General features: G+C 42.7%; 1 protein-coding gene across 1 annotated transcript; it reads right to left on the reverse strand.

Annotated features, from left to right (window-relative positions):
• Nucleotides 1-1810: 1810 nt before the first annotated feature.
• fam131c (family with sequence similarity 131 member C) lies at nucleotides 1811-11666 on the reverse strand. Its single transcript, XM_034537808.1, has 6 exons — nucleotides 11628-11666; nucleotides 9975-10039; nucleotides 7860-7944; nucleotides 3124-3351; nucleotides 2774-2863; nucleotides 1811-2082 (listed from the first exon to the last, which is right to left on the reverse strand). The coding sequence occupies exons 1-6, from the start codon at nucleotides 11656-11658 to the stop codon at nucleotides 1811-1813; spliced, it is 771 nt and encodes a 256-aa protein (XP_034393699.1). The 5' UTR covers nucleotides 11659-11666.
• Between the last annotated feature and the right edge of the window lie 4200 nt (nucleotides 11667-15866).

Consider the following 15866-nt stretch of genomic DNA (forward strand, 5'->3'; position numbering starts at 1 on the left):
CAAAACTGTCATCAGCTGGAGGCTCCTTAACATGAAATAGAGGTTACTCTCATGTATTTTATTGTAATTGCAAATTTCCCCACTGGGGGACTAATAAAGGATTATCTAGTTGTATCTTCTATGTGTCTATCTGTGTCTACCCAGAATAATATGTGGAGATGAAAACAAAAGCCTATAAAACTGTTTGTCCACCAAATAACACGACGTCGAAGGGTTTTTGAGACTTTGAGATTGGTGTTTTTTTCCTGCAGTCTTTGTTTTTCTATTTATTTTAGTACACTATGAAAATCACCTTGCAGACCATTGAAAAGTCATTTGGATCGGTGAACCATCACATATGCACCACACCCATATTTAGCACCCGCAAGTAATACCGTTAAACAAGTTATTTTGGTTATCCAGCAACTATTCACCTGAATGAAGAAACACATGCCATCAGAATAGTATGCATTGCAATTCTACTCATTGTGGCTTCAAGGTGAAAATGCTCAGTTGTTTATCATATTCATATCAGAATAGAGTTGGCTTGGTACCGAGGTTCACGCTCAGTTTAATGAAATCTTGAATGCATTCATAATGACTGTTTGTGCTTTTCTGTTGTGATAATTAAAATTCAGGACAAATGTGAATACAATCACACATCAAAATAGTTGACATGTCTCACCAAACAAATAACTTGTAATGTAAGATGAAATCTGCCAAAAGAAAACATAAAGGGAAAATTCTGATGCAAGAAATATGGTAAGATATGACAGATGAAGCTGAGTATCCATATAGTTCATGACATCTTCTGCCCGTTGATGAAAAGTAAATGTCTGCCATAATATGATTATCCATCGAAGGCACATTTTGATAGTTTTGGCCTCCTTTTGATCAATTATGATTAAATTGCTCACTGCAAAAAGGATACTCACACTTTAGGATCAGGGGGGATTGTTAACTAAAGAGAGGACTTGTGCTAAATGTGTGCAACTCATTGTCTAAGAGCATTTAAAGTCAATAAAAACAGAAATGTATTTCTTAAGATTAAACGTGCAACAGGACGGCAACCGCTGTTTGTTGGTTTCTTGTTGATTCCAGACAGAGAGTTCAGACAGAATATTGAATTGAATAAAAGAATAAGACTTGCTTAACTTGCAGTTAAGTGTCCAATTGGATGCCGTCGCACTTCCTTCACAAACCCACTGGGCCTCGAACCCGCTGACTGTTCTACTTCAGGGGTTTTGTTTCACGATGGATGTGATCGCCTTTTGTTCGGTCGTTGGGCTGAGATGACAAAAAGGGGAAGCAGCCAACAAGTAACACTAACACCTTCAGTCTCTCAAAACACACACACACACACACACACACACACACACACACACACACACACACACACACAAACACACACACACCACACTCACAGGGACAGAGACGTGTGACTATTAGCGAATCGTAGTTGAGACCCAGACAGATAATTGGGTTTAAGTCTTCCTCACAGAAGACACGCTTTCCGTTTCTTTCATGTTATTTTTCTATACTGTGTTTTATTGTACGCTGGATAAAAAATAAATTAAATGAACAATGGAGCTATGTACATTCACAAAAGCACACACCTCAACACGGGAGAAAATACAATCTGGAGTCTTTGTATCTGAGGACCAGGCGCCTGAAACCTCCCCAGGCCAGCCATTTCGGGGAATTGCCTCTTGAGATATCTCGTGTCTGCCTTTCATGTTTTGGATCAGCCATTCCAGGCGGAAAGTCCTCCAAGTAGGGCATGTTTCTCAGAGATCATCATCGTGATTGCTGGCTCGCTTTCCTGCTAAGCCTAGTTATAAAAAACGTCGTCCTCGGAGAGCGAGCTGCTGTCTACGTGTCGGACAGCAGCCTCTGCAGCCGCGGTGCTTCGGCCCTCGAGGGGACGACCTCGGTCCTGCTGGCCGTTGGACGTCGGGGAAATGGTGCGGACCACCGGCGGACACGCCAGGTGGGCCGCTCTGTTGTCGCCGTACATCTGGGCGTGGATGCTGTACAGGTGCTGAGGAACGCTGACGCTTCCACCGTCCAGCAGGAACTGGGACAGGAAGTGGCTTTGTGCAGCTGAGGAGGGGAAACAACAGTATCAGTCAAATGATTGCGACTTGAAAACAGTGAACACATTTATTTGAAGTATGCTAAACAATGGCAGGTTTTAGACATTTTAGAAACCCTTCACACTAGCATGTTCTAGAAATAGAGATGCACTGAATACAGGTATATTCAGAAAGACATTACGAAAAAAATATGTGTTGAGTATGGTCCTAAATATTAGTATAATATGCCCTGTTTAAACTCAAAGCAGGGGGTGTTGGTTGATTAGAATATGGACGTTATCCTTTTATTATGCTGAAGCTTCATGGTATGACTACAGTCATCCTCTGGAGACAATGAATGTGTGTACACAATGTCATGGCAGTGCTTCAGACTGTGAGACATTACAGCCATTAGTGAGGTTAACAACATATTTAACATATATTTTCATTTAACATATTGTGCTTGTGTAACATATATCAAATATATTTGCATTGCACATTAAACCAATTAAGTTGTACAGCAGGTATTGATTATGTCTGTTATGTATTGTTGGTTTAAAACAAATCTATCAATAGCATTAAAGAAAAGACCTCAAGGTAAAAAAAGGATTTTGAGATTAAAATCAGCCAATTTTTTTTTTTACAGCAGAAATTTAATTGTTTTAATTGTAATTGTTTGGTTCATCTTTTTTCCACTGACACACTTTTACATGACACACCTTGTAAACTGGTGGAGGGCGGCTCTAATCTGTCATTCAGGGACCACATGTTCATGGATGCCTCGGCCAGCGCAAACTGCTCTGCTACTCCTGCGAAACAAACACGTTCATGTTCCTTTTCTCAGAAGTCGACCCCCCCGTTGTGCAACAAACAAAGGGAAATCGAATTAAGTGCTCTAGGTTTGAGTCACCGTCATGGCACATCTTCTGGGAAATTGATTTGTGTAGATTCTCTCTCTCTCTCTCTGCACAAGCCAATCAAACAATGCCCACGGGGATTTTAGCGTCTCTCCATCTCCTCCGCCCTCGGCTCGTTTTTTTATTTATTTAAATAAATGTGTCCGTCTCACCTGCAGCGAAGCGGGCTTCCTTGATTTCGTCCGTCATTTGGGAGTAGAATTGCTCGTCCTCATGCATCTCGGCCCCCATGCCCCCCCATCCTCCTCCGCCCCGGGCCCCGCTGCCCCCCCTGGCCTCGCCGCCTCCACCCCAACCTTTCCACTCGATAAGGTGAGCGACTCGGCCCTGTGCCATCGCTGTCGGCTTGGTGATGTGCTCCTTTATCGTGGCCACCAGACCTAAATCAGAGGAAGAGAAGGAGGGAGGCATCATGATGAAGTGGATCAGATGTGGCAGAGGATATAAGGAGACACTTTGGGGGAAGACTAAAGTGATAGGCAACGTGAAATGGTGTGCGGTAGGTGATGGAGGAGGAAGACAAGGCAAATATGGAAATGGTAAAAGAAGCCACACAGAGTGAGAATAATGTGCGAATTGAGAAGAACACGTAAGCATAATTCAGACTTTGAAGGTGAAGAATTTTCTCCGGATTTGCATAACCTGAAGCATGAAAGAGGCGACTCTGCTGCTGCAGTCTAATGTAGAGCTCCATTAAGGTTGAAAATAACAGTGTAACAGCACCCACGATGATTTTGGAGAGAATTGTACATTTTCTCCTTGATTACCGGCAGCACTTTAACTGCACTGTAAGAAGCCCACGGGGATAGAAACCCTATAATTAAAATGGCACAAAAGTCCAAATGTAATTTGACTAACAATAAGACAACACATACTGACTTTAAAAATGACAACGTGTTTCGTTAAGAGCTCTGAGCTGTGTTCAAACTGCCTCACAGGTAACGCAGACCAAGTCCTTGTGCATATACTTTAGCTTTAAGGGTTTGTGCACAGGCAGAAAGCAAAGCTAGCGACAGATCGTGTCCACATGCTTCTTTCCATTGATCTTTTATTCAGGCCGCCTTGCCTCCTACACTCGCTTCAGGTTTTGCCAGAACACACCTTAATAATAGTTAAACATTCAAGCTAGGTCACTATGCAAGGCCCGTCTGTTTTTCATTCTAAATTTAGAGAAATAAATCTCTTTGTTTCTGAAGTAAGTCACGTCCCAAATCCTCATTATTGTGACCAAGAATCCAATCCTTACATCGTGAGCACTGTTGCTTCAACTGAATGGACTCAACAGTCAGGCAGCGTCTAATTGAGGTGCTGTGACCCTGGATCTCTACAGTAATGTGATATTCATAGCCCGCAGAACAACAATGGAGCCATCATGTCTTGTAATCACAAGAGACAAGGGTATAAAGGTATAGGGGAATATGAGGGGTTGAAGCCAAGGGGACAGGATGCCGTGGGCATATTGCAGAGCAGGTACATTAAAGATGTGAAAGGACGAAAAAGCAAAGGTGTAAAAGGAGAACGAGGAGGAACGGTTGAGCTCGGAAGAGAAAATAGGCAGAAGAAAATGCACAGAAGAGAGAGGAGGAGGACAGAGTAACACGATATTGAAACAGTTAATAAAATAAGGGAGCCAAGAGAATTGGCAGCCTAAGTGAAACATAAAAAAAAATAAAAAAACATCCCGACATGTTATTAATGTTTGAGCTCAACACCCACGGACTCTTCCCTGTGTGCACTGTGACACCCACAGCTGTCGCAGCCAGCGCTCACACTGTGACAATGAGGCCCCGTTCCGACACTCGCCGACACTCGCTGACACTCGACGGTGAGGAAGCGGCGTTCGCATCCATGTAAGTCACGTGCACACCGCGGGAAAAGTCTCATTCGTTTGTCGATTTTGATATTTTTAGCCTTGCTGTCCTCACTGCGCTTTCGACATGACCAGATCACAACTGGTTGCCTCTGCACGCCGTGCACAGAGTAATCGTGTGTTCGATGTTCCTCCCCCTGAGCGCAGTGGGCAGCGGCAAGCTTGAAAATATGTCTCTGTAAATACAGCAAACAGTATTAAAAACAATGTACTGTTTTGAGATACAACGGCATGTCCCGACTTAGGCCTGATGGGTTTAATGTTACATATCTCTAATCCAACATTAAATATTATCGTTGACTACAAATGATGACAAAACGAAACAAAATCATTGCATGATGTTAGATGGTAGCATAAAGCTTAACTTGGCATTAACTGTTTTTGGCCACTTTGGGGCAGCAACAACCAGATGTTAACGACATTGATATAGTATAAAGGTGATCGGGTAATCAATTTACACAACTGGCAGATACGGAGCATCATTAGCTTTCATTTGGAGTCGTGATTATACGTTTTGGGGGTTTCCACAAAACTCTATAGCTGCTCAATGCTCCATTATGTTGACTTATCTTCTGTTTGGTGCTCAGCAGGTAAAACCGTTGATTCATAGCAGCTTTTTGATGAAAACGTGTGTCTATTGTGTCTGCAATGTGAGACTGAACCAAAGTAAAACCAAACAAAGGGCTGAAAGACACCAAAACGCTCCAGAGAGCTGAGAGCACGGTACAAATTCTGAGTGGTCTTATTTCTAGGAGCGACTAAAACTATTTATTATAGCAGCTATAAAGTACTTTCTTTTATTTAAAAGGAGCCGGTACTCCTGACTCCGCCAACATTTTGTTTTATCAAATTGAACCAATCAATCTTTTTTTAAATGCCCCCACTGTAATGGCACAGCTATATTCAGTATTACATTTTCCATTTTAGTGGAAGAGGCCGGATCAACAATACTGACAATTAATTAATTAATAAGGTGGGGTCATGAATAATAGACGTGTCACGGTTATGGACCGCCAAAAAAAACAAAATCAGTATCATAGTGTCATTGACATGCAGTGGTCATAAAATAATTTGAATGAAAGCTCGTTCCACTGTGCTAAATGTTCTTCATGTTCATTAAAAGCAGTCTAATTGTAAGAAAACCAGATTGAAGGTGATTACTGTATGGCGACATTTTCAAGTCAACGCGCTTGTCAACACATCAACTGAGTTTCTGTGGGTGCTGTAAGAAATGTATGGATTACACAGTCTTTGTTACAACACAGGGTTACAGTTAATAACGCAACCAGAATCCGTTACAAAAATAGACATATATCGCAGTGAGGCGTCACCTTGCTGTTGTTGAGGAAACAAACAGTGTGTAGGTGTTGCACTCAGAGCTTTGCTATTTACCATCCAATGTGGGAATAGTTCTAAAAAAACAACATGTTATCACATCCTAAAGGGGGTAAAATTGGTCAGAGCTTTAATTAGCCTGTTTGTAGTGTTGATTTGTTATAGTTGTCGCAGACAAAAGCAAATCAACTGTATGTGGATTGGATCGCTTTGGAGTCAGCCTCAAGTCACCATTGGAGGAACTGCAGTTTTTGGCACTAATGTAGATTATTAGTATTTAAAAACAAACCAGTACACTAAAAGCGATAATCATTATATAAAAATATATATATTTACTGAACAAAATGACTAAGATTGAACCGTTTCATGCTTCGTACATGAAGCAGTGTTGAAAACACGAAGGACGAATTAACCAGTAGCCTGTTTTGTTTCCCGTGTTCAGGCTGATGGGAATATACCATTAGTATAGCCTTTGGTCACATACCAGAGTATTGGACACATTGAAAGTTTGAGCAGATGATGGCGCTAGATGACAAGTTAAAGTATCAGCAAAGTTGTTCCAGGTCAGCGTTATTACCACTATTTATCACTATAGTTGTCGACACATTTCATCTGATGGCGCCAAAGGAAGTCAGAGGATCACCGAAGTCATGGGGCTTCATGCTCCCTGAGGCACAGCGTTAGCATGGCTGAACACTAACGCCACTAATATGCATATCCATAAACATGGAATCTGATTGCTCAGTCACTGCAACAGAAGCAGCATATCTTTGGCAGCCTGCAACCTCAAGACAAACTTTGCATGTTTACTCTCACGACTAGGTTAACAAAACTGTTATTAACTCGTTTGTTCAGTCCAACACTGTTGAATTAGTGGAATCTAATGATTTCATTTCAGTTTCTTGGTGCTGCCAGCAGGGCCTTTTAGCCATTTGCTGTTGATAAATTCACATCAGCTTGATACATTGATCAAACAGCACCATACAAGAAGAATAAATGTCGCAATAACGCCTGCATGATGATATTCTTCTAAATATAATTGTATTTTGTATAATAATAATATAGTTTGCCGCAGTGTGATCTGATTTCGGCAGGCTGTCCGCTCCACCACACATAACTTGCTTTTAAATGATGATTATGTTTGAGTAAATGTCAAAAAGCTTCTTTTCTTTTTTTTACTGGACCGGTTCTGTCATTTCCAAAGCAGGTCTCAGCCTCTCTCTGTCTGCCTGAATGTCTGTATTTGCCTAACATATTCATCCGGTTTTCACTGCCTTCATAATTATACTGTCAGGGTAATAAAAGGGGCTTTCATTGGGGAAAAGGTCAGCAAGGCATAACACATTAAGTCAGATAATTAACCTCCCGCAGAGGGAGGGAAGCAGTGGAGATGAGGAAGAGGGGATGAAAGGGAGTAGGAGGCACCGATGTGAAGAGAAGAGGAAGCCAGACCCAAAGGTGAAGTAAAAAAAAGTTAATGGGTGAAGGAACCGTGTGTGTACTTGTACCTGACTGTTTACTCGTGTCTGGACGGGTACAGAGAGAGAAAAGAGGGAAACTACAATACCAGCCTACCACGTGCCTGAGCATTGATAATAAAACACAACATGACCTAAACCTGTGTTTTAGTGTGTTTTAGTGTGTGTGTGTGTGTGTGTGTGTGTGTGTGTGTGTGTGTCTCACCCATCAAAGAGGAGGTGGCCAGCTCGCCGATATCATACCCGTTGCTTTTATCTGACACACTGCCGTTGGACGGATTCTGGCCATCCTGCACAGTGTGGTGCACAGGAAGAGGGAGAATGTCAAATCCTTATCATTGATGGAAGCTGAAAAGCTTGTTCTCCAAAGGAAACCGAGAAAATAGCTAGAATTTTGCATTCATGACATGGGATTTTGAAGGACGAAGCTATATTATTTTTATCTCACATAGGAGCAAACCATACAAATCACCAGAAGCCATAGGAAAAACACAGCACATACACACGTTCAAATGCACACATACGCAATCATTCAACTTAAGCCCATAAGGTATTGACACCCAAATAATAATCAATATGCAAAGAGAAACTGCACTGCAAATACATTTCCCTTTTTTTTTTTATCTGTCAAGCTTTTTTGCAAAGATGTTGCCGAGCGAAATGTAATTATAAGTAAGTACATGTTTACGCGTTAGTGCATGGTTCCACTTCAAAGTGCTGGAAACCATTCAAAATGAGGTTTTTACAGGCGATACCATTTGGCATAAAAGTAATAAAAGAATGTAAAATTAGAAAATTGGGGAAACCCAGTGTTCTCTTTGGCAAATGAAGTCAGTTTCTGTTTATGACCTCCACTGCTTCGTTGCCAGATGTTTGGTCACTGTAAACCCAAGAAGGCCTTGGTCCTTCCAATACAACTGCTGTTTTAACTAAATGAATCCTGAATTAATGTATAACAATTCTTGTTTAATATCATTAAATCTGTAAATGTTTCAATAAATAATGACTGTAAGACACATTTTGGCAGGTTTAAAATGTATACTACTTACAATGCTTTAAATTGTAGAGCAAATGAAAAGGTTATGAAAAAGAGAGGATGTAATTCATCCAGTGCTCATAAACTTTACAAACCTATTTTTGTAAAAGTACGTACTAACTCAAATGTCTAATTTCTTTTCAATGGCAGTTTGACCTTTACATTTCTTTTTGCTAATGGCTGTCCCGTTAGCTAACAACACTAGCTACAGTTAGCTCAACAACAAACCGGTAAATACAAAACAATAACTCTGAAATTGTTTGTCTTTTTTCACACAAAGAAGTGACGCATTTGACCAGTCTCTAATGCAACACTGATGGAGACTTGAGCTCCCACTCCATGAAACAGGCCCTTTTCACAGCAGCCATTTTGACATGTCATAGCAGGGTAAACACAGGTGCTTTTTAGTGCGTCAAAGCCGCAGTCACAGTGATTCAGCGCCTTGGAAGAGGGCCATAATTAATATAATTAATTACACCTGTGTTTACCTTGCAAAAGCATGTCGAAATCCCTGCTGTTAGCCCCATTGTAGTGAAGCACAGTAACAGTACAGAAGACAGAAGAGTAAAGAGACACACACGTTTGCCCTAAAGTGACATTTGAAAATGTGTAAAATGCTGGGGATATTAATTTTATTAGCAGATGTTACTGTTTGAAATACACTAATACAGAGAAAGCTGATTAATCACGTGTGTAATTTCACTCTAGAAGCCGGCATAGAGAGAGTGGGATAGAGCCTGGCTGAGGAGCAGACTGAACATGTTATGCGTGAAAGGGTTATTAACCATAAAAGGGAGCCGAACAGCTACTCTTATCTCACTGTGCAATAAACATGCCGTAGGCAGATAATCTGAGATAAATCTGAGCCGTACTGTTTGCATTGAAAGAAATCCAACGTGAATATCAAATATTCTACATTTCATTTTTATTCAGCCAGCGTTGGTTCACCCAAATCAAAAGACAAAAAAAACATATTTTCATAATTATCTCTTATAGTATAAAGAATACAGATAGTTTGGGTTTTATTTGCCCGGTATTTGAAATATCTGTCTCTAAGAGTTCTTTCCCTGCCCTAATACAACTTGAATGAATAGGATTTTTTTTCGCTGCTCACAGCATTGTGAGCATTGCCCTCGTGGTAGATGTTATTATTCTGCTGAGCCGACACTGCAAATTACACTGTACATTAGTGTTGCTTTCAGCCTACTTTTGGGAGGCAGACACACTGAAAAGGCCAACGTCAGGTCAAAAACCTACAAGGTAAAGGTGAGGGCTTTTACTCACCTTAACAGAGGACGGCTGGACCTCCTCAGTCTGGTCCTGCCGTGCTTTCATGGGATGGTGGAGCTCTATGGGGAGCCACACACAAATGCTGGTTTAGATTCATGCTCTATGTGTGTGTGTGTGTGTGTGTGTGTGTGTGTGTGTCTTTGCAAAGGTGATGGTCCTTACAGCCAAAACACAGTTGACCCAAACAGCAAGGGGTCAAGCGAGGCTCAGCATCATTTAGCAGAGCCTCTCTGCACCGGCCCACACTCGGCCTGTTTGCTTTTTAATTGACGATGATGAGGTTCACAAAGAGGAAAGGAAGCGCGGTTCAGAGCAGTGGCGAATTAACATCATTAGAAAGGCCAGTGAACACACACACGCACACACACACACACACACTTATTTACAAACTCGCCTGGGGTTTCCCCCAGGAGGTGTTGTCAAGACAATTGTCTGTCGCCATGGATACGCAACAGCAACACAAGGCGAGTGATAGCCTTCCATTTACTTGAATCACGATCCGGGCTCTGGCCTCGCTATTAGCAGGTATTAGCAGGTCAAGAAATCCTTCATGATTCAAGAACCAACAGGGCGTCCTTATGGGGTTACACACACACACGCACACACGCACACACACACACACACAGACACAAACACACACACACACACACACACACACACACACACACATGCACACACACACACAGACACAAACACACACACACACGCACACACGCACACACACACACACACACACACTCTCCTGCTGTTCTCTTAGCTGTCTGCCAGGAGCCTCACAGCTGCCTTCTCTCTTTCTTCCTAACTTGATAGCACTCCACCTTGTTGAAAGGGACCCTTCCTGAACAAAAGCAGACTTCTTATTTCCCAACATATTGTGAGACTCACAGATCCCGGCTGAAAATAAAGTGTGAGAATGTGACGTGACGTTAAATGTCACACGCTGACAAAACAACAAATAGAGTGTTGCTCAGAGGCATCACAGAACGCTGGCGCCCTCTTATTTTTGATCAGGTCTTTTTGTTTTGACAGCACCTATTAGTGCTTGTGCTCCTCTTGAAAGAGGCCCCAGTTGCAAGCTGAGCCGCCGCTGTCTCATTCAGATACCAAACACTGCCTGATTTCCACCTAAAGCTCCCTAAAGCTCCATTCAGACAGCCAATACGAGAGAGAAAATTGCAACCCAAGTCACATCCTCAAGTCACGACAAGTTGGATATAATGAGCTCTTGGATGGAGCTGTCACATCCTAAAGCCACTGTTGTCGTCCGCTGATCCTCACAGCCCTCTCATCAACCTCCCGCCCCCCGGAGTCGAGTTTATAAAGCAACCTCCACGGATTCACTCGGATCAACTATAGCTGCGAAGAAGAGCAGATGAAATCAAGTTTTCAGATGCCTGCTTTCATTTGCGGTCTGCATCACTTCAGCCAGGCTAAAAATGAGATTCGGTGGGTTGTCTTCGCCCCAGGGATCTTGTTATTTTTCCCGCGATTGTCTAGATTCTCACCTACAGAGCGATCCCTCGAAAGCGTAATGTAACTTTCTGAAACCGCTGCGCTCCTCAAATGTTTGTTGGCCGCCGTTGAGCCTGCAGCCCTCAAACCGACACACGGACTTGGACACGCAAACCGGTGGATTCAGGCACTGACCTTTGTGACCTTTGCAGAGGCAGGCACCCATGGTGTCAGGACGGCCGGGCGGTTATCTGTTCGCCATGGTGGCTTGAGGATGAGGATGAGGAGGATGAGGCGCGGATGAAAGGCAGGGCGAAGGGGAGGTAAGGAAGGGAAGGAAAAAGGAGGTAAAAGCCAGCCGAGGAGCAGAGGGGAGTGAGGAAGTGAGGAAAGTGCAAGTGGATGCCAGATGAGCTGCAGGCTGATGCACTGGCTGACTTCTCTGTATAGGAGGAGAGAGAGGTGAAGGAGCGACACAGACAAAATGTGGGGAGGGGATAGAGAGAGAGAGAGAGAGAGAGAGAGAGAGAGAGAGAGAAGAAATCGGGGAGAAAGCATGATGCCTGTTTGCTGACGATTTTGAATCTCCTCCCCTCAATTTTCTCTTCTACTCTCCTCCCTCTCTACTCTTCCTCTCCATCCTATTTATGGAGGAGACTGTGAAAGCGGAGCTATATTTTAAATATTTTATAGCTAATTTGATATGGGAAACAATTCAGCACCTTGCATTAAAGTATCTAATAATGTCTGCTTGCTGCTTCAAATGGAACAATGCTGTTTTTGATGCCTGGCATGAAAGATTATAGAAAGTTTTCCTCAAAATCAATATCTAATCAAAAGCCTGGCCCTTTATGGCAACAAATGAAGTAGAAACACAAGTATGTCCCATAGAGTAATAGATAATCTACCACTGCGGTTACAGTAAAGGGTTAAAGATGGTATGCAACCAAAATGTGGCTTTCCTGTATCAAAGAGATACAATCTGATTATTGGTGTTTATGGTTATTAGGATGTTTGTGCTCCATGAACTCTGAGATAAATGTTGACTTTCTAGTTTTCACTTAAAACAAATAATAAAATAATAAAATAAAATAAAAAACAGACATATATACTCAGTAACACACATTTACACCTTTATACACAGCACGCTGCATCTCCTGTGACCTCGATAGCACTGTCACACACACACGCCCACACACACACGCGCGCCCACACACACCTGTAATGAAATGTGTGAATGCTGGGACAATGCAACCAGGGCTCTTGCCATGGGGAAAATCCTGTTGCCGTAGCAACCAAGCCACTCCATTTTTTTCCTGTCTTTCTTTTTAACAATTTTTTCAAACAAAGGGGGCAAAGAAACATAATTAGATGGACAGGGGATAAAGTTAGCAAAAACCCTGGACGCTGACATCCGGATTCAGAGGATTAGAACGAGCGGTGTGTGATGTGTTGATAAAAGTGTCTTTACCCTTTACAGTGTACAACAAGAGGTTTGAAAATGAAGGGACAAAAAGTGTCCGTAGGGTTGTACCAGTATCCCGGTATATCGCAGTATTAAAACACTTTGCTCCATCTGTCGGTCTAAGAATAAGGAGACCTATTAGAATGAGGAATGAGGACATGTATCAAATAGAATGTTTTCTATAGAGTCAAAGATAAGTGTTTATTAACATCAACAATTCTTTTTTATTTACAAAATAATAAAATAAAACACTTTCGCACTGCTGTCTGGTATTTAGTCTAGTCCTCACAATCTTATACAATTAGCATTGGCTTTACAATGTAAACAAAAGCAAATAGGCTATGGTTGCATAGCATCTGTAAATTGTATTAAATGCCGTGATTCATTATTTCAGCTGGATTAGGGCCATTCAAAGATTTCCTTTTATCTTTTGATACTTAAAAGGTATATTCTGGTTCAAAATAACATGGTGTTATCATTGATACATATATAAATATATACGCACACATGATACCATGATGACTGCTAGTCTCCATGGGTAATAAGCCTCACATTGGTTAGACTTATGCCTGATCAGAAGTGTTTTCTGTTTCAGTCTTTCAGCTGCATTTAGGAGCAGCGTGCAGCCACTTCTCTAGTTTGTTTCACGCAGAGAAACCCCCAAACGGAGTTATGTGTCTCTGTCTGAAGGGGATACGATACGTGTCAGTAGAGAAATCACGTAATGCACAGCGGACTGTAATGTTGTTTTCATTCACATTTAATTACAACTTCATTCTCATCATGTTTTTTCCTCAAAATATTACATCTTTATTCTTGACTTGGCAGAGAAAGCAGATATGTGCACTGTAAAATCTAATTAGTTAACCTTACTTAAAAGCATGCAAACCAAGTGTCTTAAAATCAAGTAAAGGAACTTGTTACAAGCAAGTGAAGTTGAATATGTGTTATATGTTGTACCAACACATGCTTATATACTTACACTTGAGTTTAAGTAACTAAATTAAAGTGAGTCTGGAGTACATACAACATTACGCAAGATGTACTTTTGACTAGCCTACTTAAAATAAAAATATTTAAAATAAAATATCCCCTGCCTTCGCCCTATGTCAGCTGGGATAGGCTCCAGCGCCCCCGCGACCCTAATGAGGATAAGCGGTATTGAAAATGGATGGATGGATGGATGGATGGATAAAATATTTAAAGTGAAAATACTATGTGTATATTCCAACAACAGGGTGAGTGCAGCCAGATTAGACCGGATATACATTTCACAAAGTCTCAGCTCCAGAGTACTCAACAGCATGATCAGTCCAGTTGGCTTCAGTTACCACAACAGTGTCACTGTACAGCTGATCACTTCACCGGGTGAAAGGTTCAAGTCCAACTGGTTTTTCAATAACAAACTCCTGCAAGATAGTGTTTTCTGTTTTTGAGTATTTTTGGCAGGTGTGGAAAAGCAGAAAAGCTGACTTTGTTTTTCTCTGAAGCTGTGGTGGGAAGTTGGAAAAGCACAAATTTGTGCTTTTTGCCAGCAGTACACCTCCCACTCCACCACTAGGATCAAAGCAGCAGTCCAGGAGCTGGAGGCCAGCATCAGGACAATCGAGGAGGGGCTATAGGGCACAGATACTGTTACAGGAGAAGAGGTTGGAGTTGAGCTCCTTCCTGAAGGAGAGCGTGACGAGAGCTCTAGTCAGGTCTCGCTTCCTCCAGCTGAAGGACATGGACTTCTTCCTTTTTCAACCTGGAGAGGTCAGTGGCACAGAGGAAGCAGATGACACATGCCTGGAGCTCCCAGGAGGCAGGGTGACCACTAATCCGGGAAAGATGAGGAGCCACGCCATGGAGCTTTACGCTGACCTCTTCGGGACGGAGCAGTGCAGAGTGGAGTGTCGGCGGGAGAGAGCCCTTTTAAACAAACTAAAGGTCATCCTGGACATGGTAGTACATACCGACCAGACATATTGTGTACCAGACAGAACAAGTATGGACAACATTTTTCTCACGAGAGATGTTTTGGATGTGTGCAAGAACAGCATTGTAAACCTGGGGATTGTGTCACTGGACCAGGAGAACTCAAAGGCTGCTTTACAGCTGTGGCCCATGCTGGCTGGACACAGCTCGACTGCTGCTGAGGAGAGCTGGGCGGTTGGGTTATGACAAGCAGATCTTCCTCATGCAACCGGAGAACCTTAACCCAAACGGACTCACTTCTTTCTACAGCTCCGTACTGCAAGCCTGGAAGATCTTGAAGACCACACGCACCATATCTGAGGTTCCTGGAATGTGGCTGTTTAACCTCTCTTCTTTAATAACTTTTTCCAGACTCAAACTCTGCAATCCGCCAGCCTGCGAGCGAGTCTCAGGGAGGTCGGCTGCACCAAACTGGACCATCTGATGAGGATGACGGCGACATCGGTGGACGCACTGAGGGATAGGAGCAACATCGTTAGGCTGATCAACCGAGTGGTGGAGGAGGTCTGTGCCACCCTGTCGATCAACCAAAGAGAATTCACCATCAACCGAGCTCTCTGTGACCAGTGGCCTGATGGTTTCGAGTACTGTTTCCCCTCTCTGTTCATCGCCCTCTCTGTGGGGGAGTGGCAGGAGAGTCCGCTGCGTACATTGACAACCCCGCATATTGACAACCCCGCACCTGGTGTCAAAGTGGTGAACTTGCAGTCTTTGGCAGGGATGAAGGACTTGAGGTGGACCAAGTTCTTTGGTCCAGAGGTTTCCCCGAAAGGCAGCTGGCGGTCTCTATACAAGCTGCCTGTTGAGAAGCGGACGGCAGACCTCCAGTGGAGGGTCGTACACAGAGCGCACCTTGATCTGGAGATGGGGGAGGGGTGTTTATTCTGCACTCAGAGTGAAGATATAGTCCATTTATTTGTTCAGTGTCCTCGTCTGTCAGTTTGCTCTTTTAAAAAGGTGGTTCTCGTTTGTTTTGTTTATTTTTGGGCACA

The sequence above is a fragment of the Cyclopterus lumpus genome, chromosome 7 (genome assembly GCF_009769545.1).
Source record: "Cyclopterus lumpus isolate fCycLum1 chromosome 7, fCycLum1.pri, whole genome shotgun sequence".
Lineage (NCBI taxonomy): Eukaryota > Metazoa > Chordata > Actinopteri > Perciformes > Cyclopteridae > Cyclopterus > Cyclopterus lumpus.